Source organism: Denticeps clupeoides, chromosome 10 (assembly GCF_900700375.1).
Source record: "Denticeps clupeoides chromosome 10, fDenClu1.1, whole genome shotgun sequence".
NCBI lineage: Eukaryota > Metazoa > Chordata > Actinopteri > Clupeiformes > Denticipitidae > Denticeps > Denticeps clupeoides.
The window spans coordinates 22,677,888-22,700,221 of NC_041716.1; the positions used below are offsets into that span (position 1 = coordinate 22,677,888).

General features: G+C 41.0%; 2 protein-coding genes across 3 annotated transcripts in view; one reads left to right on the forward strand and one right to left on the reverse strand.

The window, feature by feature from the left end:
* Nucleotides 1-2,718, forward strand: part of LOC114797963 (tyrosine-protein phosphatase non-receptor type 22-like) — a 29,342-nt gene extending 26,624 nt beyond the window's left edge. For both annotated transcript variants that reach the window (XM_028993303.1, XM_028993302.1), the window contains exons 19-25: nt 254-325; nt 420-520; nt 651-678; nt 1,760-1,857; nt 2,077-2,107; nt 2,373-2,435; nt 2,529-2,718. In XM_028993303.1, coding sequence (XP_028849136.1) covers nt 254-325; nt 420-520; nt 651-678; nt 1,760-1,857; nt 2,077-2,107; nt 2,373-2,435; nt 2,529-2,590 — 455 coding nt within the window. In that variant the 3' untranslated portion in view covers nt 2,591-2,718. The remainder of the gene's footprint in view (nt 1-253; nt 326-419; nt 521-650; nt 679-1,759; nt 1,858-2,076; nt 2,108-2,372; nt 2,436-2,528) is intronic.
* Nucleotides 2,719-3,308: 590 nt separating this feature from the next.
* Nucleotides 3,309-21,196, reverse strand: rsbn1 (round spermatid basic protein 1). The gene is made up of 7 exons (XM_028993304.1): nt 20,754-21,196; nt 18,881-19,524; nt 11,431-11,568; nt 11,157-11,299; nt 9,335-9,502; nt 8,450-8,558; nt 3,309-6,569 (listed from the first exon to the last, which is right to left on the reverse strand). Exons 1-7 carry the CDS (start codon nt 21,178-21,180, stop codon nt 6,069-6,071), a joined length of 2,130 nt encoding a protein of 709 aa, XP_028849137.1. The 5' UTR covers nt 21,181-21,196; the 3' UTR covers nt 3,309-6,068.
* Nucleotides 21,197-22,334: the final 1,138 nt, after the last annotated feature.

Consider the following 22,334-nt stretch of genomic DNA (forward strand, 5'->3'; position numbering starts at 1 on the left):
TGTCTCATATAAATGGGTGTGGCATGCGGATGGAGTCATCCATCCAAAAAAGCACAAGCACACCCCGTAGTTATAGGCGGATAATTGTGTGAATTTTTGAGGATTGTGCGATGAAAGCTGATCCATACAGAATAACATCCAGAGAAGAAGAAGATTTTTGGCTTTTTCCAAGAAACTGAAGCTTTCCAAGCCAAAATAGCGAACATGCAAACAGAGCCGGTGATACAGATACCTAATAACTCTTATTCTCCAGAATCCTGTCAGAGCTCAGCTCCTCCTCTTCCTGAACGAACCCCTGAGTCTTTCATCTTAGTCACTGATGAAGGTACCAAACGCAGACATTTGGATGGATCCACTGCAAAAACAAAGTAGGATTACAACTGGGGCACTTTTGTAACCGTTTGTCCCCTGTGTTTCAGCTAAGAGTGGGCAGCCTTGGCACAGGGTTGGCATCTCATCTGAGTGGGCAGGGCATACACAACCAAGAACAGAGCTTGATCTTGTGATGAACAGAAGCAAAGTAATTTCAAGCAAACACAACTAGTGCATGACACTACAGGATCACACCAAAATAAAGAAATGAAATGTACATGCTGACGCTGTACATGCAGATGCTGATCTTGTTGTGTGTGGTATCTATCTCTCTACAGAGTGCCCGAATCAAGACCTCAAAACAAGGCAAGTTTATCTATATAAACCACTTGCCCCCTCATAAACTCGGAAAACTCCGCTCAGCTCAGCACACTCTTCATCATGCAAACAAATTCATAATGCAATTTTATTAACGTGGCTCTAGTTCATTATGCAAGTCCAGGGTCGTGGTGGCCTAGTGGGTCAGAAAGCAGACCCATAAACAGAAGGTTGCTGGTTCAAGTCCCGAAACGCTGAGGAGCCACTGAGCAAAGTACCGTCCCCACACACTGCTCCCCGGGTGCCTGTCATGGTGCCCACTGCTCACCAAGGGTTAAAAAGCACAGAACACATTTTGTTGTGTCACCGTGTGTTGTGCTGCAGTGTTTCACAATGACAATCACTTCACTCAAGTGGGCACAACAGTTTCTTGTATTCCAGGTCTATTTGATTCTGTCCGGACCGGGGTTTCATGTTGGTCCTGTGCTAGTATGTTTCCTGATTGTTTCACCCGCGTCTGCCTGTATATAGCTGCCCTGTTCGTGTTTGTTCGCTGTTGGGTTGTTGTTTGGTGATGTTTCCCCTGTCCTCTGTTCCATGTAATAAACCCCAGTCTCGTGACGTCATGCGAATGAGTCCTCCTTCCTCACGTCCAGCCATTGTGACAGATACGTTTTTATGTTGATTTCAAATGTGAAGTACTTTTATTTTACAAAAGGAAGAATGGGTAATATTGTGAAATAGTTTTTTGCATGAAATGCACATGTTTGTGAAGTGAAAGTGTCAAGTCAGTGCAAACACTGCACATGTGCAAACAACCAAATGTGTCCTCTGCTTTTTGTGCAGCCATAACCTTCTGATTATGGGGCCTCTTCATTACCACTGGCCCATTTTTTTCAACCCCTTCAACACATAACCAACGATGCAGAATATAAAATTAGAAATCATGAGATGCACACTAAATGGTTTCAGGTATAAATTCTGGATTAGTGAATATATATAGTCTTGGATCAGGCTGTTATATATCTGTCGCATTTATGCCAAATGATCCTATTTTGTTATGTTTGTTGATGGCTGTAGGCCATATGTTTTTTATGTAATAAAAAAGGAAAGTTCTGTTGTGATTTAGTGGGGAGCCGCGAGCAAGAGGAGAGTAAAGCAGTAGAGAATGCTGGCACACAACAGGATGTCCTGGACAAAAGCAGGATGGGCATGTCTCGTGCAAAGGTATACATGATGCGTAGTGTACAATGCACTCGCCAGATGAGTTGCAGGTTTAAATCACCCTTACCAAGACACTTTTGCTCCATGAGAACTGTCCTTGGAACTACTGGTTGTAAGTAGACTCTCTGAATAAGGGTGTCAAAAATGTAAATATGTAAATATTATTAGAATTCTTAAACTAGTCGGACATAATACACTATTCTATAATTCTCTCTTTTGCAGAGCCTGAAGCACCTTTTGACAAGAAGAAAGTGTAAGCGTCCCTTTGCATATGTAATTCATTTAGTTTACAGAATATTGTATTTGATCACTATTGAATATTTATTCCAAAATACTAAGACAAAAACTGCAGGGCACATTAGGACCGTTACTTATCATATTCAGACTAAAAATGTATAAGGCAGATCAGATAAACAGCAAGTAAGTGTTGGCTACATTGAAATATTTAACAGTTACCAGTTATTAATGTTTTTTCCTGCTTATCAGTATAATTAACTTTTTTTTTTTTTTTTTTACAGTAAAGTCGACCCCACCCCCAGCCCCACTACTCTCACCATATGGGTCCACTGGCTTCAATTTCAGTGAGTTTTATTGGCCACCACTTCAGCTGTGTTAACGTACTATATTTCATGTGGTAGTCCTCTCTAGCTCTGTTGTTCCTCTCTCCTCTGTAGATTTTGGGACTCGACTGGGGAGACCCAAGGGCCCAAGGAATAAGCCAGAGGCATGGGTTTAAAGAATGACTTTTTCCAGCATTTCTCCTGGTGTAAGCTGCAGTCTGTACTCTGCAGGGCCTGTCCAAGCCCATTGAGACTGATTGTGATTTTGCGGCGATATAAGAAATAAATGTTTTGTTTTACTCCATGTTGCTAAAGAATATTGTGCATAAGCATTCATGTGCCTAGTGGCTACAATTTCCAGATTCCATTTCTCTGGGTAAACCTGCCAGTTAGATCAAAAGTCGTGGCCCAGATTCTCATGTACATGTATACAGATATATCTGAAAACTACTTAGCTCATTTTTAGATCTTATTTTGTGACCTGCGATAGTTAATACAATAACATCAGAACATCCAGCATAACAGCTTATTTTAAGAAGACGCTTTTTTCTATAAACTATATACTGTAGAATTGTGTGGTGCATATGAGAATGCAGTTAAGCATTTCCCTGAATATGTAGCCAGACAATTTAAAGTCTTAAAATGATCATGAATTCATTTTGTGCGAATTATATTTTTTCATGCTGTTATGTGAGAGAGAGGCAGACATGATCGCAGTTCATTCTAATAAAACCCAGTTCCCACAGAGGCCAGAAGCAGTATTACACTTTTTACTTCATGACAATTCTCTTCTATACTATTTTTGGACAACTGCTGCCTCCTTTTCTCTATGGAAAGTAAAGGTAGACTTAAAACAAAGGGTTTATTAAAAATACACCAGACAGGTTATCCAGTCATTAAAAAAAAAGATTTTGATCTAGAAATGTATCTTATATGTAATTACAAAAAATGTACATTTTCCTATGACAATACATTTATACAAACTTCTATTAAAAATGCAAACAAACAAAAAACATTTTAGTACAAATTCAGCAGGAGTGTTCCATTTTTTATAATACAAAGCATGCAACATGTTCCTATGAGCTACTGTACTACAGTACACAGTTAACACAAGGTTGGAAGCTAGTGTTGTGGGACGAGAGAACATTTCAGTTTGCAGTAAAATGCAATTCGGAGCACACAGGACCCCTCGCTCAGCTGCTGCATGCAGACCTCTAGAAGACATGCGGAATTTACTGCTGGAAGAGCAGCTGTAGTGGGTGGCCTAGCGGGTAAGGAAACAGACCAGTACGTATCCCATGCCACTGAGCAAGTACTGTCCCCCCACACGCTGCTCCCTCAGGGGATGGTTAAATACAGAGACCACATTTCACTGTATTCACTGTGTGCTGTGCTGTGTCACATGTGACAACTTATCACTTTCACTTCAGCTCTTCACAAAAACAGGTTTCACTTGAGTCATGTCACAACCAAATGCACATTTCAGACCCGTACGGCCATGGGAATACATTCAAAATTCATACATTTACATTCAAACCCAAAGAGGTTTGGATAGGTTCTGGGAAAGAAATGAGAGGTTACCAACACTAACACAAGACCTAAATACTTTAGTACTGAAAATGTGTTTTCAGTTCATGGAATGTTAGAAAAGAAGGTCATCCCAAGACAGATGTTGGCAGGAAAAAGGTACATCCAGAGGCCAAACTGGGGAAGATCTACAACCAATGTATCACTATAAGCCAGCCAGCCCCATTAGCTCCTCCTCCAGCATCTTTTATAGCCCAGCTTGCAGACCTGAAAACAAATCAAAAACCAGCTCCTGCTGCCTTGCCAGATCACCATACGTTTGCCCAACTTTCAACCTTACCATACAAAACTGCTGGCGGTACCAGCTCAAAAGCTCTAAGAACAGCTTTTATCACCTCCTTATAACCAGTATTAATCTCAGGGCTAAGCGCTGCATAAGTCTCCTGGGCCATACGGTCAACTCCCAAAGATTCCTATTCTTCCCTCGGGAAATGCCACTCACATGGGCGACATTCAAACGTTTCAAAAATCCCATCTGGACAGAATCAGGGCATTAGAGCAAAACACTTAGTCAAGTCAAATCTGGTCTCATGTTCCTGTTGATGCTGATGATCTTGCTGTCTGACTCTGGCCAACTCCAAAGCATTTTCCCTATCCATCTGAAGCATTTCTAGTTCCTTAGCTTTCCTCGCCAGATCTCTCTCAAGACATTTCAGTCTTCAGAGTCAGGTAAAACCTCAGCCTGACAAAACTCAACTCAACTTAAGAGATGTGGCTTTGAAATCCAAACCAAACACACATGGGGCACCTGAGCTGCGAATTCTTCCACATTAAAGGCAGACATTGTCGCTGCTAAATGATTAAAGGATCAAAAACCATTCATGTCAGACAGAACAAGACACATCCTGGTCTGTATCGGTCACAAACAATAAATCTGTTAACAACCAGTCAACCTTGCTGACCACAAACCAGGCACCAAACGACTCAGAACCTTCAATATTACTATTGTACCGCACACATAAACACAAGGAAGTATTAGGAAGTCAGCTAAAAACCTGAATGTGTGCAATAGACATGGTGGTCAGCATGGGTGAAATCTAAATAGATGGTGGACCAAAGGGACACCACTTACCTCCAGGCCTCAGTGCAAAACCTGGTCCTGGGCCTAAAACCTGGGGCCGGAGCGTCTTCTATCTTCCTTAACTCTACCAGTTCAAGTAGGGGAAATCCCCACAAACAAAAGAAAACCAAAATGGATCCATGTGCATCCAAATAACTGGGAGGAAGCCAAAAGTTACATCCAGAGGCCAAACTGGGGAAGATCCACAACCAATGTTTCACCATAAGCCAGCCAGCCTCATTAGGTTCTCCTCCAGCTTCTTTTTACCTGAAACCTGGAAGCAAGCTGGTGCCCCCTTGTGGATGGAAAGTGATGGAGTGTTCTGTCGGTATACTCGGTGTTCTAGGTGTATCCTACACATCCTAACAGCACTTGCTGCTATAAGAGGTCAGCTTTTATGCATGTCAACAAAATGAACATATCAAAGGCTGTACAATTACTATGGAGATTAAGTTAATAAATGAAATTGTACAGTAGTGCACTGTTTTATGTGTTTTATTTAATAGCACATAATGTCATATGAATACAGTGCTTAAAAAGTAATTTGAAAATTTACAGAGTAAGGGGCATAGAAATGTCATACAGATTATATGAATAATCTAATGAAATAAAATTTTAGCATGTGTGGTGCATGTCTTAGTAAATTAAGCAGCTTCTTGCTAGTTTTTGTCAAAGTGGAAACAAAAACCAGCACTAGAGAACAACATGAAAACCACGGCTCTTTTCTCAAATGGAAAAATAAGTGAAATCTCACATTTAATGGGGTAAGTTTTCCTACCTTAAATAAAGTGTGTATATCCCATAGAAAAACCAGCACAACACAATCTGTTTTTGTGTGTGACAGACACTTGTTTGTAAGGAGTTATAAGAGTAAAAAAACATCAGAGGAAACACTGAGCATGTCTGGGTTCATTCCTAAACCTAGATTCAAACATAAAAAACCTTAATACTTCACCATTGTGTTTTAAATAAACTCCGCCTACTGCAAGTCTGGGAGAAGTTAAGAGTCACAAATTGTCATTTGAAATGGACTGTTTATCGGCACCGGGTGTGGCCTTGGAGGTGCAGTCTGAGTAAGCATAAGTCAGTGGCAGCTCAGAATCAAATGGCCATTGGGAGCATGTGACAGGAAGTATCCTAGGATTCGAGCTGGTGGTACCAGAGCACGCTGACAGAGGAGGGCCAGGCTTAGGTGGGCTGGTTGTTCTCTGAAGTAATGTCTCTCCCAGGGCTGGGTCCTTCAGGTGGTGGACACTGGTTGGCTCTTTGGCTTCAGGTGACTTGGGGACATTGGACTTAGCCACTTCCTCTCTTTCAGACAGATCAGGGTGGTAATGCTTCAGACGCACATGCCAGGCCAGGCTGCAGACAGCTGACACAGTTTTGAACTGGTGGATAACATTTCGTGGAATGAAGTAAATGTCATTATCACACAGCTGGACACGGGCATATCGGATACCTTCACGCCGTAGCTGGTTCAGCTTGGCATCGTCTACCCACTGCACACACTGAGGAGAACATAAAAAAATAGTCATAAAATGGAAATGGTCATAAAATAAAAAAACATGAATGAGAAGGTGTGTCCAAACTTTTGGCCTGTACTGTATATTAGAAAAAGTGCAACAAATGTGAGGAATTATAATGTACTACGGAAATGATAAAAACCCATCACAAATTAGAGCAAACAAACATGATAAATCAAAATGTAAAGTGATTATATAAAAAACATTCAACCCAGAATTAGTTGTTCAGTGCAAAAAGGATCAGCAAATATTGATTTGAGACTCCTTTCAGAGAGAGCCCACCTCAATGCTTATTTCTAGTTGGACATCAATATGTCACACTGCACACTTCCAGACAACATGGAACGGTCTTTGGGCATACAAGTCGACTTCAGTGCACAGTGCCACACCTTCCGTGTTTGGTATGCAGCCAACTGTAACTGAGAGCTCACTCACAGGATGTAGTGCACATATTAAAGCTGCAAGATTTCGGGAAAATATGCAATATTGTTGTTGAATTTTGCGATTAATTTTATTATTATTAGCTATTTAAAAAAAAACTCATTTATATATGTAATGATCATACTAAAATAAACAGGTAATATATATTCATCTGATCTAATTAAATCTAATTCAGGCTAAAAAGAAACAATATGTCAAGGAAGTTGCAAATATTTAGACTTCAAAACATTATAAATGACTTATAACCCTCAGCAGATATTCTGATTTCTGGATTGCTGTTACCAGGGACCTGCCAACACAATATGAATTGCTTTCAAAGATTACTTTTTATTTACATGTAACCATACACTCATCTAGAGTGTCTTTAAACAAGAGCATCTTTTAAACAAAATATTTCCTTGCCATGCCTGTTTTTTTATATATATAAAAATATTATTAAACAAAAATGAAATAAGAAAATACTATTAAACAAAGTGTACAGGCCTCAAATAAATTGGTATGTAGTGGAAATACAAACATATTGTCAACATTCACATAAATTAAAATTAATATTAACATGTAAACATTACATGGCCCATTACATAATTTAATGCTGCGTCCGAAATCGCATACTACTTGAGTAGGTACTACATTTGAATTAGATTTTTATATTTTACACTTGACCTGACCTCGGGGCGACGGCTTGTCACAAATAGTATATCGTATGCGATTTCGGAAGCAGCATAAATTTCATTTATTGCAACTCTTTGCGATACAGATATTGCGTATACTATTATCGTGATAATGATAATGATATATCGTGCAGCCCTAGCACACATGCATATAAAATGTTCAATAACCAACAATTTAACTCAATACATTGATTGCTTAGATCAACACAGTTACCGTCACCCAATCCAGTTATTTGGATCATTATTTGATCAATATGTGATAAACATATCAGAATGGTGCATTAAGTTACATTTCTCCAGAGCAGTAGTTACAGGGACAGTCCCCCCCGGAGACACTCAGGGTTAAGTGTTTTGCTCATGGACACAATGAAAGTAAGTGGGATTTGAACTTGGCTCTTCTGGTTCATAGCAATTGTGTTACCCACTAGGCTACTACCACCCATTCCCAACCTTTCCGCTTCCTTGGCTGCTAGGCTTCCACTGCTCCACTGTGCCAAGTCAGTATGGAGTGGTAGAAGCTTAATGGATACCATACTCACCTCTTTACCAGACAACCGCAAGGTTGCAGATTCCATTTACATTTAATACTACTGTGTCTATTCTGAGAAATCATGCCATAGCAGCCACCACTGTATGTAATCTTTTGATTTTCACAGGGAAAGACTGCCTCATTTTTTGTATTTGAGTTATTAAAATGTCCTTTTACATTAAATCAAATTGTAACAATGGTGGTGTAGGAGATGTTGCTCCTACCTGAGACACGGGTGGCTCATACAGATCAAGCTGGAGCCGCTGAACCACATCACTGAAGTCTTCTGCCTGAAAACACACCACGTCCTTGGTTACACGTGGCCTGTCACTCCTACCAGAAACAAACAGAAAAGATGATCAGAATGGTTGAAATCAAAATGATACTGCCCAATATCAATGGGAAAGTATCAAAGCACAACTGTTGCCTTGTGTATCTGCAAGCTGCATGTTGAATGTAGGGCTGGGCCATAACACGGTCGATGATGGTGAAAAATTCAGCTTGATCTCGCTGATCAGCTTTGGACATTTTTGGCATATTTTGTATGTGTATTCGACACGCAGCTGCCAGACATCGTAAGTTCCAGGAGTCTCACGCATATTGATAGCAACTCCCTGATGTTCGTAAATTAAATAAAATAACCTGGAAACTAAAGCAAGCAAAAGAGACTGTGCATCACACAGCCATGAAGAAATGCGAGAGAGACATGGAGAGAACCTGCTTTTGTATGGGTCACCAGAGCATCCTGATTGGCTTATTTTGTTAAGTAATGCATTCAGATTTCAGGCCCAAAGAATATAAATATAAACCCCATTTCACCTCAGGTTGGGAATATGGAGCAATGCGCAGTACCACTTGATGTGGTTCAGTGCGTAAAGCTAGCAAGGAGAAAAATGGCTGGCCGAGGAAGCCCGAGATAGTCATGGTTTCACGTTGATAAAATGTTTGGTTTCAGCCAGGTAACATTTTTGGCCATATCGACCAGTTCTAGTTTCAAAATTAAAAGTTTTCAAATTCAAATTTTATTTGTCACATACACAGTCATACACGGTATGATATGCAGTGAACATAACACAATATAAAATATTATAAAATTCACACACACTCACCATTCTCCAAACTGCACTGCCTTCAAGATCCCGACAGCAGCGGTACTCTGCCAATCAAAGCTCTGACCCACATGGTCCGCGTGTGCTCGGGTCCGGTCCTCAAACAGAACCTCACGTGGTTCACTTGTGCGGGGCAAGTAGTGAAGATTCTTAATTTCATTCATGGACCTAAAGTAATGTGAGAAAATGCATTCAATTAATAATAGGAACAGAAGCAAATCCTGAACAAAGAAAATCTTTAATATCACATGGTCCTAAGTATTCAGACCCTTTGCTCAGTATTTAGTAGAAGCACCATATTAATCTAATCCAGCTATTTTGGGAAAGATGCAGCAAGTTTCTCACACCTGGATTTGGGGATCCTAGTAAGATTCCTCCTTGCAGATCTCTCAGGTTGGATGGTAAACGTTGGTGGACACCCATTTTAAGGTCTCTCCAGAGATGCTGAATTGGATTGAAGTCAGGGCTCTGGCTGGACCATTCAAGAACAGTCATAGAGTTGTTGTGAAGCCACTTCTTCATTATTTTTAGCAGTGTGCTTAGGGTCATTGTCTTGTTGGAAGGTAAACCTTGGGTCCAGTCTGAGATCCTAAGCACTCTAGAGAAGGATTCCGTCCAGGGTGTCCCTGTACTTGGCCGCATTCATCTTTTCCTTGATGCAACCAGTTGTCCTGTCCCTGCGGCTGCAAAACACCCCACAGCATGATGCTGCCACCACCATGCTTCACGGTTGGGGCTTTATTGGACAGCTGGTGAAAAGTGTCTGGTTTTCTCTACACATGCTTAGAATTAAGGTCAAAAAGTTCTATCTTGGTCTCATCACACCAGAGAATCTTATTTCTCACCATATTTGAGTCCTTCGGGTGTTTTTTAGCACACTCCATGCAGGCTTTAATGTGTCTTGTACTGAAGAGACGCTTCTGTCGGGCCACTCTGCCATAAAGCCCCAACTGGTGGGGAGCTACAGTCATGGTTGACTTTTTACAACTTTCTCCCCATCTCCTGACTGCATCTCTAGAGCTCAGCCACAGTGACCTTTGGGCTCTTCTTCCCATGGGCTCTTCTTCCTCCCAGTTTGGCCAGACAGCCAGCTCTACGAAGGGCTCTGGTCCTCCCAAACGTCTTTCATTTAAGGATTATGGAGGCCATTGTGGAACCTTTTTTGTAGCCTTGGCCAGATCTATGCATTGCCACAACTCTGTCTCTGAGTTCTTCAGGCAGTTCCTTTGACCTCATTATTCTCATTTGCTCTGACCTGCATTGTGAGCTGTAAGGTCTTATATAGACAGGGGTGTGGCTTTCCTAATCAAGTCCAGTCAGTATAAACAGAGCTGGACTGAAACGAAGGTGTAGAACCATCTCAACGTTGATCAGAAGAAATGGACAGAACCTGAGTTAAATATATAAGCATCACAGCAAAGGGTCTGAATACTTAGGACCATGTGATATTCCAGTTTTTCTTTGTTAATAAATCAGTAAAATTCCCTAAATTCTGTGTTTTTCTGTCATTATGGGGTGCTTTTTGTACATCAATCAGGAAAAATGATTTTAGCAAATGGTTACAATATAACAAAAAAAAAAAAAAAAAGGGGGTCTGAATACTTTCAGACTCCACTGTATATAAATAACAATAAGATAACATAATGGACACTGTAAAGAGCAAAAATAATGATTTCAATAATGGTCAACATGGCCTAAAATAATTATGCTAGATGTTTAAGTTATAATACATATATTAATAATAATAATAATTATTATTATTATCTTGAAATTTTAGAAATAATTTAAAGATGTTAATATAGGAGGGATATATTGTGAGGACCTGCGTCGTTTGAATGGGGATTTGGGCATATCTGCTGTTGGCACCATCTGCTCTCCTGGTCGAACCCACATGATAGGTCCGTCATCACTCTGGGACCTGCAGCTCAGCTTCAGGCTGGAGAGACTCCCCCATGGCAGAGTCAACTAGAGACACACCCCAAATGTGACATTGGTGATTTATATACACAACAAAACAGACAAGATTTTAATAGTCCCCAGTACGAGTCCTTAATTCACCAGACCGTCTGTGCTACGCAGCCAATTCCCCTTCTCACCTTCAAAAATGGTGACTCCTCTAGCATGTCCAAGAATTCTGGGAAATAATCCCCCACCTCCTCATCCACAGCACCTACTAAACTTATCTGCCGCATAGGACCAGCCCGGTATGTTCCTGAACAGTAGGTCCTGTTCACCTGCTCAAAAACACACAAAATGAACACCACATTTTCATGCACTCATGTATTATTGGCAGAGAATATAAAGATACATTTAAATAAAATGTAATTTTACATTAGTTAAATGCACGTCAGGCTATGAATTCTGTATTTCACACCACTTAAAAAGCACATCTTCAGTGATGTTTGAAAGTTTGTGAATCACACATTTTGCAAAAATATCAGTATAGTCTTATTTGGTACACATCTAAGCACCAATTTGTCATCTTAATGAATTAATACAACAGACAATATAAAACTTAGATATAAACAAAAATATTTGAAATTGAGTACAAAAATCATGTGAACCCTCTATTGCGTGTGGTACCTCTTTTAACAGCAATTCCTCAAAATCATTTTCTGTAACCACCAATCACTTTGTTGCATCTGCTTTGGGAACATGTGACGTGCAGTGCATGTGGAAAGTATTTATAGCGCATACATTTTGTTATGTTACAGCCTTATTACAAAATGGATACAATTCTTTATATTAAATTAACTTCTGCTCAAGACTTTGTTGATGCACCTTTGGCAACAATGTGGCCAAAACGGTGGCCTGCATGTCTACATCAAGAACAGCTCTGTCTCTGTGCAGGTTTCAGCAGTCAGATGCAGACCATTCTACATACAGAGAGAGTTCACCGCTGTGATCATTATCGCGTCTACAGACAGACTAGCTGGAAGGCTTCTTCATTGTCGTGGGAGACTTCAACAATGCAAAACGCAAATCAGCACTGCCAACACTGACCTTGCGACACAAGCGGACAATATGCTAGGCCTTGTTAACACAAACATCCAGCGTGCATACAAGGCTACACTACTCCCCCACATCCCCAGCCTACAGACCCATCATCAAGCAGTTCAGACCAGAGGGTGGTAGTAGTCTAGTGGGTAACACACTCGCCTATGAACCAGAAGACCCGGGTTCGAATCCCACTTACTACCATTGTGTCCCTGAGCAAGACACTTAACCCTAAGTTGCTCCAGGGAGACTGTCCCTGTAACTACTGATTGTAAGTCGCTCTGGATAAGGGCGTCTGATAAATGCTGTAAATGTAAATGTAAATGTAACCAGAGCGGTGAGAATGTGGCCCCAGGGAGCCGTCTCTGCCGTCCAGGACTGTTTTGACTGCACAGACTGGGAAATGTTTAGGGATGCAGCCACCTATGACCACTCTGACCTCAGTCACCTGCTACATCAGCAAGTGTGTTGAGGATGTCACAGTCTCAAAGTCTGCCATCACCCGACCAAACAACAAACCCTGGTTCTCTGCAAAGCTGCACAACCTGGTGAAAATCGGGGACTCTGCAAAGACAAGAGCCAGAGCCAACTTGTTACTTAAGAAGGCAAAGCAAGCTTATGCAGAGAAAACAGCCACTTCACGTCTTCAAAGGACACACCGTGCATGTGCCAGGGTATCCAGACCATCATGTGCTACAAGCCAACCCATCAAGACTGCAGCAATGACCCCTCCCTGCCAGATGAACCCATGGGACCAGACAACATACTGGGTCAGGTGGTGCAGGACTGTGCTGAGCAGCTTGCAGATATCTTGAACACATCACTGAGATCAGCCGTGATACCTGCATGCCTCAAAACCAGTAAGATCGTCCCAGTGCCTCAGAAGTCAACTGTGTCCTGCCTCAATGAATACCAGCCCATAACACTAACACCCATCATTATTTACATTTACAGCATTTATCAGACGCCCTTATCCAGAGCGACTTACAATCAGTAATTACAGGGACAGTCTCCAGGGACAGCAACTTAAGGTTAAGTGTCTTGCTCAGGGACACAATGGTAGTAAGTGGGATTTGAACCCAGGTCTTCTGGTTCACAGGCGAGTGTCTTACCCACTAGGCTACTACCACCATTATGAAGTGCTTGGAGAAGCTGGTACTGTGGCACATGAAGACCCAACTCCCAAAGGATCTGGACACAATTCAGTTTGTTTACTGCTCGAATCGCTCCACAGATGATGGAATTTTCTTCCACCCTACATGCAATAAAAAATTATTTTTATGCCAGAATGCTGTTTATTGACTTCAGCTCAGCATTCAATACCATCATCCCTCAGAAGCTGTTAATGAAGTTAGACCTGCTGGGAATTAGCTCTGGAACTGGATCTTGGAGTTCAGACAGGCCTCAGTCTGTGTCTATAGGAAATAACCCCTCCAAGGTCCTCAGATTGAACACAGGTTCCCCACAAGGATGCTGCTCAGCCCACTGCTGTTCACTCTGCTGACACACGACTGTGCTGCACAGTACAGTTCCAACCACATCATCAAGTTCGCAGATGACACAACGGTAGTCTGCTTACAGAGAGGAGATAAAACATCTGGTGGAACAATCTGACTCTCAATGTCACCAAGACCAAAGAGATGGTTGTCAACTTCAGGAAGAAACCGACTGCCCCCACCCCACTGCACATCGATGGATGAGATAGTCAGCATTGTGAAGTTCCTGGTTGTGCACATGACAGATGACCCCTCCTTGAGCCTCAACTCCACATCAACCACCACCAAGAAAGCCAATCAATGACTGCACTTCCTCAGAAAACTGACAAAGGCCGGCCTCCCACCCTCACATCGTTCAACCGGGGACCACTGAGAGCGTTCTCTGCTGCTACATCACTGTCACTTGAACTTAATCTTGAACTTCCTTTGCACTGTAACTGCCCAATCGAGGCCCAGCCATAGCATTTCAGTTGGATTCAGGTTCAGACTCTGACGAAGATAGAATGCAAATTTGCTTCAGCCACTGGCTTGAGGTTGTGTTCTAGAATTTCTTGATAAACCTCATAGTTTTCTTCATTATGTAGAGCTGCTCAGGTCCAGAAGAATGTCCACCTCTACTCATGCTGCCTCCTCTACAACGCAGTGCATCCAGAAAGCATGTGTATGATGATACAAGTTTGGTACACCTGTTTTTGGCCAGTTTTTCCCATTCTTCTTTGCAGAACTTCTCAATCAGTTTGGATGGTTTAGCATCAGAGCAAAGCCATTTCCCCATCTCTCCAGAAAGAGCACTCCTAAAAGGAGATGTCCTAAAGCCACTCCTTTGTCTTGAACATGTGCCTAGGCATATTGTCCTGTTGAAAGACGAGCATTCACCCCAGTCCAAAGTCCAGAGCACTCTGGAACAGGTTATCAAGGATGTTCGGTCATGATCTAGACAAACAAACCAGGAATAAGGCCGACACGGATGCCATAACTTGTTATAGTAGCGACTATTTTAACTTCTTTAATACTAAAATTGTTAGGAATAGAGATAGGATTTGAAACATGACAAACAACTCTGTCAATATTTTTATGGAAAACAATATTCATATAGCAGATCGCCGATTAGAACACTTCAGCCTCTTTAAAGAGGCTGAATTAATTTAACTAATATCATCATCAAATCAATGTACGTGTATATTAGATTGGCTTCCTACAAGTTTCCTTAAACAAGTAGCACCTGATGTCACTTAGCACCAGCAACGTGCCATGTTCCTTCAAGGTCGAAGTAATAAGACCCCTGATTAAAAAACCCAACCTTGGTTGTAGCCCAGCAGCTGTGTGGGTACCTATCCAGCAACAACATTCAAGAAGGATTCTGGCTTCCATCTTAGGTCCATAGCTGTTTTCCTTATACATGTTACCATGTTATTCATAATACAACATTAACTTTCACTGCTATGCCGACAACACACAGTCGTATGTATCCGCAATGCCAGATGAGAGGCAGCAGGTGAACAGAATAGAAAATTGTCTGAAGGACATTAGACAGTGGATGCTCACTAACTTTCTTCTGTTAAACCCTGATAAGACACAAGTTCTTGTACGTAAGCTGTCTGACTACATCATAACTCTGGATAGCCTTTCTATCTCACCAAGAGTAAACTCCAGCTAGGTCAAAATGCCACATTTATCAGATGCCCATATCAAGAGGGACAGTTACAGGGACAGTCACCCTGGAGCAACTTAGGGTTAAGTGTCTTGCTCAGGGACACAATGGTAGTAAGTGGAATTTGAACCTGAGTCTTCTGTTTCAAAGGTGAGTATCTTACTCACTAGAGGGATCCTGGTGCCTGGCAATAAACAGCTGACCAATTGCATGCTCACTTTACCCTGGAAGGGTATCCTGGTCCCTCTCTGACTCACTCCTTCCCAAGGTTTCCTCCTTTGAGAAGGATGCCAAAGGAAGCTGTGGCCATGATGAGTCACATTAATTTAGTAGAAAAATGTGCATGTTAGCATGCATTCAAGTTCAAATGAGGAAATGCTGAAAATGTGGAGTGGATGCCGAAACAAGCATGTGTACGATTAAACCCCACATTCAGGGTGTGTGTCTGACCCACCATGAAAAATTCTGTACAGGACAAAAGACCATAATCAGAGACTAAATGAAAGGGATTCAATGTGAACGAGTGAAGGGTGTCTCCCGAAGGCAAGATCATTTACATTTACGGCATTTATCAGACGCCCTTATCCAGAGCGACTTACAATCAGTAGTTAAAGGGACAGTCCCCCCGGAACAATTTAGGGTTAAGTGTCTTGCTCAGGGACACAATGGTAGTAAGTGAGTAAGTTTTTGGGAATAGCACGCGACCTGTGGATGCCAAGCCATTGGTCTAACTGTGCGGAAATAAAAGCCCTTCGACCAGATTGTGCTCGACCCGTAGGTCATATTGAGCAGAGAGGCCAGGCCTTCGGCCTTCGTGGTTTTAGCGTTGTGGCCTTGAACTCAAGACCCCCGTTGATTGCACTGACATGTCCAATATGTCGGATCATGAGTCTTTTTTTCAGTAATGCAAGTTTGATTAAAATTACAAGCACGTTGTAGAACAAACGAAAACATTTAATGATTAAAACAAGGTTATCGTATTATTATATTATAGTTTCATTATAGACTCAAGAATACACTGCATCATTCCAGACATGGAAAACACCCGGATATCTTTCATGTATTTTCAACCACACATTGCTTTCTTTTTCACTTTACTGTAATGAAAGAGCATCCAAAGATTGCTTTGTCATGTTCTCCATTCAATCTGCTACACAATCACAAGTAGTGATGGGTGTAGAATTCTGAGAAGTTGAAAAGAACCTAGTCCATTTTGGAATAATGTGGAAAAAGTTAGTACTTTCCACATGCTCTGTATTTTGTCATAAATTTCATTGACAAAAACAACACTACTCTGTAGAGGATATGAGGACTACAACTGCAGCTGTGTTTAAGAATCTAATGCAGGAAACATTTGATTTTTCTAGGTTGGTTTGGACATGATCATGACCAATCCTTGGACCTGAGCACACCTGGGACATCATGGCTCCATCCACCAACCGGATGTCCAGGAGTTGGCGGATGCTTTAGTTCAGATTTGGGAGGAGACCCTCAGAAGAGCACCCGCCACCTCATCAGGAGCATGCCCAGGCGTTGTAGGAAGGTCATACAGGAACATGGCGGCAACACATACTACTGAGATGTATGTAGCCTGTAGTCTGTTTGTCCACTTTAATTTTGAGTGCGACTCTAAATCCAGACCTCCATGATTTGATCAATTTGATTTCTAGCGATAATATTTGTGTGATTTTGTTGTCAGTATTTAATAAGACTATTTCATTCATTCAGATGTAGGATGCCTTATTTTAGTGGCATGTATGAGCATGTATATTTAATCTTGCCTTTCTTGGTCAACAATATTAAACTACCAGCATTTACGGAGAATAGTTCATTCATGAACATAAAGTGCATCCGGAAAGTATTCACAGCACACAAGTTTATCCTCATATTTTATGTGACAGCCTTATTCCAAAATTGATTAAATTCATCAGAATTCTATAATGACAACATGAAAAAAAGTTTACTACGCTTTTGTTAAATGTATTAAAAATAAAAACAGACAATCACATAAGTATTCACAGCATTTGCCATTAAGCTCAAGATGTAGCTCAGGTGCCTCCTGTTTTCTCTGATCATCCTTGAGATGTTTCTGCAGATTAACTGGAGTCCACCTGTGGAAAAACAGTTGACTGGACATGAAAGACACACACCTTCTATATAAGGTCCCACAGGTGACAGCTCATGTCAGAGTTCAAACCAAGCATGACGTCAAAGGAAAATTCTCTGGCCTGATGAGACAAAGATGAAACTCTTTGGTGTGAATGCCAGGCATCTCATTTGGAGAGAGAGGCACGGCTCATCACCGAGTCAGTACCATCCCTACAGTGAAGCACGGTGAATCAAGCTGTTGGGATGTTTTCTGGCTGCAGTCAGGAAGGAAAGATGGCTGCAGCAATGTACGGAGACATCCTGGATGAAAACCTGCTCCAGACTGGGGCGACGGTTCATCTTTCAGCAGGACAACAACCCTAAGCACCCAGCCAAGATATCCAAGGAGTGGCTTCAGGACAACTCTGTGAATGTCCTTGAGTGGCCAAGCCAGAGCCCAGACTTGAATCTGATTGAACATCTCTGGAGAGATCTTAAAATGGCTGTGAACCCTCCCTTCCCATCCAACCTGATGGAGCTTGAGAGCTGCTGCAAAGAGGAATGGGCCAAACTGGCCAAGGATCGGTGGACCAAGCTTGTGGCATCATATTCAAAAAGACTTTAATTGCTACATCAACCAAGTATCGAGCAAAGGCTGTGAATGCTTTTTTCATGTTGTCATTATGGGGTGATGTGTGTAGTATTCTGAGAAAAAGGTACATTTTGGAATAAGACTAACATAAAAAATGTGGAAAAAGTGAAGTTTCCGGATGCTCTGTATTTGGTCCTGAATTGCATTGACGAAAACAACAGTACTCTGTAGAGGCTACAGGAAGTACTGCAGCTGCGTTTAAGGATCCAATGCAGGAAACTTCTAGTTTGTTTTGGACATCATCCTGACCATCTTGATATGATCGCAGACAAAAAGTTATCATAAGAAAGAAATTGCTCAGGAATGTTGGAAAAGCATTCCCATTGACAATCTTAAAGAGCTTTTATATTTCTGCAGAAATATGACCTAGAAGATAATCAGATGATTGGACATTCAATTAAACAGACAAAAATATTACAATAAATCGTTGTTATTTATTGTGGAAAACGTCTTACTGCAGCATCACTGTGGCCGAGTATTAAACATTTACTACATGTTATGTAATAGTCAGGAAAAAAGGCCCATACATGACATATGCCAAAACATCTGACTGGTAGATGGTTTTTCACAGGAGCTTCCTCAACAACGCATGGGAACTTTTTAGAGAATAGTGGAGGATAAGCATTTGAGAGGGGATTTGGGGATGGTACAGTAGGGCCCACCTGAGAGTGGAATTTGGAGATGGTGGTCGTCTCAATGTCCTTCTTCCCCAACATCTCCACTTTGACGGGTGTGTTTGGGAAGCTGAATGCAAAGTAGTCCAGGAAGTCAGGCAGATATGCAGCTGCTCCGTGCACCACGGCAAGGGCATAACGGGCTGCTCCTTCCGTACTTTCAGAAAATGCCAGTTCTAGAAAGTCATGTGCAAAGTTCTCCATGTCAGGTGGCCGTAGCAGTGAGAGTTCATCTGCAAATGCATGTAGAACCAGCCCACCGCCATTTGCCTGCTGCTCCTCATGAATGAGCTGACCAAAGCGTGGCCTGCGGTCCAGAAATTTGCCACGAATGGAGTGCTCCTGGTGTGACAAAAAGGGAATATGAATCCATACACGCATGCGGCATTCATCTGACAGGTGGCTAGGATAGCTTTGCTCCTCCTCCTTTAATGAGCCAGACAACTTTGGATCATCAGCACATGGGCCATAACCAGACCCAATGAGTCCTGAACAGTGTGTCTGAACCTCTTTACTGTGCATACACAGTCTCCTGGTCTTCTCCTCCTCTTGATGTTTTCTCTTCTTCTTCTTCTTCTTCAGCAGAAGGTATTTGTCTTCCAGATGGGTTTTTCCATTCTCATGACATGTTTCTGTTTGAGAAACAAATCAAACATAGAAGGGATAAGTAGGTACACTAAGTAGGGGTAGACTGAAAATAAGGGACATGGTCATGGTTGCCCTGCTCTCATAAGCAGGCAATTTAAGTGACAACAGGCAAGAGACTGGACCAATGATTTCATTAAAACCATGATTATAAAGAGAAAAAGTCATTTAAAGTGATAAAACAATCGGTGTGGTGTGATTAGGGTTGTCCACTGTGACTGCAGTCCACATTACATTTTACAATATGCATGTTTCTCTACAGTTGTTATTTTAGCACCTATTTAGTTACCCAACTCACAAAAATGTTTTAAACTAAATCTGTAATATTGGTTCAATCCAGTGCTTTATATGATTCTCAGATTTCTCTCTTCAGAAATCGGGACTTTGAATATAAAGAAACAGAAAAGTCTAATTGTTGATGATAAATATAAAAGTCTAATAAATTAGTTTCAATGATTTATTTATCTCCCTGCCAGAATACTTTACTTTTAAAGCAATTTCATACATACTATTCATGCAACACTGACATAAAATATCATTCCATGTCAAGTGTACAAATGCTTTGGCCGAATTTAGAGGAGGTGAACACTTCACAATAGTAAGTCCCAAATTTTAGGTCTTAACAAGAGAAAACATATCAGCTTAAGTTCCAAAAATCATAACAGTATATTCTACTAGACTGTCAACTACTTTTTATAATGGATAATGACTAAATGAAGCATACAGGTTATTTGACAGTTTTCACCCTTCAGGTATAGTTTACCACGAATCACATGAAACATTTTGCTGTGTTTAAGCTATAAGCCATAAATTCGTGCCATTTTTTAGTATCTGAAATGTACAAGAACACCACTATTTCAAAAATCCATTTTGCAGAAAAAAGGAAGAAAAGCAGCACAAATTTAGGATGTGTTAAAAGCAGACATCTAACTTTTCTAAAACAGTGCATTTATGTTGCTGGATGGCGTCAGGTTTTTGCTGGAACCATTTTTAAACCTATTCAAGCCTCTGCATTTCAGATAAGCTGCTGGTGAAGAGTCGAAAAAGCACGAAATACTTTTCCAAATACGGCAAGAAAACTCGGCTCTAAACAAGTCCATTCTATATTTCTTATGCCAGAACTATATAATATGAATAGGCTTTTCCTAGTGGGAAGTGTGTGAACCCTCTTTTTTCTTAGGGAGCAGTGTGGAATAAAAATAAAAAGCACAAATACCTTCCTGTTTTTTGCATGTTCCAGCCTCGGCGTTGTCGTGGTTTCTACTGAGACCGCTGGCCTTCGGTAGGGGAGTGAAGCTGAACAGGGAGGGAAGGACCGGGGGCGCCGCTTTCATCTTCCGGGGGAGCCAGTGCGGTGGTCCGTCCTTCCTGGTGTTCTGATGATGGTAATGATGGTGATGAGGATGATTATGATGGTGGTTCTGATTGTGTCGATGCTGCACAAGCGTTTCGGTTCTGCTGGGGTCGCATGGCGGCAGCTGCGGCCGCTTCGCTTTCTTTGCGTCTTTTTCTGACTTCTGCGGTCTTTCAGCAGATGGCGAGCACCTCAGTTTCTTCTTCTTTTTCTGTGCTTTGTTTTTATCGGAATAGTCACGAATGTTTTCTTCTGCTTTAACGCGAACCAAGTCAGCTTGCGCAGCCATCTTGCCTTACAATGACCTGACCCGGAAACGCTTACTACGCATTCTGCTCTTCAAACCCAGCCAATCGGAGGATACGTGTTTGTAGTTTTCAGCTCAAGGCTTTCTGGGTAATGTAGGCGGTCCAAACGCGTTTCAAGCGTTACGTGCGGTTTTGCACGCGCTGTGTCCGAGCATAAATGTGACGTCACATGCGTTCTCCATCAGCAGCAGCCGCAGCAGCAGATCCAGGCGCTTTCATTACAGTCTGCATGAACAGAATTAATAAATGACATTGATTTTAAATAAGGCTTAAACCAACAAAGAACGACCCTGTTTCATATTCAGTACATTTTAGATGACTACTCCCAGAATTGTTAGAAAAAACACTTTTTCTATAATATTCTAAATAAAAAATGCATAGATTTACAGACTGACCTTTAGATTTACATACATTTACAAAATGAAATATTGAAAAAACCACACACGACATTAAAGTGAATGAATGATGATGCTGTTCCATCATTTAGGCTGTCTATATTTTACAGAAGAAATCAATATCAATTCAAATTCTTTTTTTGTAACGAGTGACAGCATTCACATTTATTAATAATGCAAAACACATTTATCAATACTTCAATACTACATTTCAAAAAGCTACACAACCATTCTATGAAAAAAGTAATCTTCTCAAATACTTACACAGTGATTCATTTAATTTGCTCTTTGTTGTTTCTAAAGAATAAAGAATGTATTTAATTAAAAGGAACCTGAAATGACGCATTTTATTATTGTTGTCCAGTCAGCATCCTGTCTATACCACAATATATGTTTACAATATCAGCTCTGACAGATCAGCACACACACACACACACACACACACATATATATATATATATATGTGTGTGTGTGTATATACATATATATATATATATATATATATATATATATGTGTGTGTGTGTGTGTGTGTGTGTGTGTGTGTATACATATATATATATGTGTGTGTGTGTGTGTGTGTGTATACATATATACACATATATACACACATATATATATATACACACACACATATATATATATATATATATATATATATATATATATATATATATATATGTGTGTGTGTGTGTGTGTGTGTGTGTGTGTGTGTGTGTGTGTGTGTGTGTGTGTGTGTGTG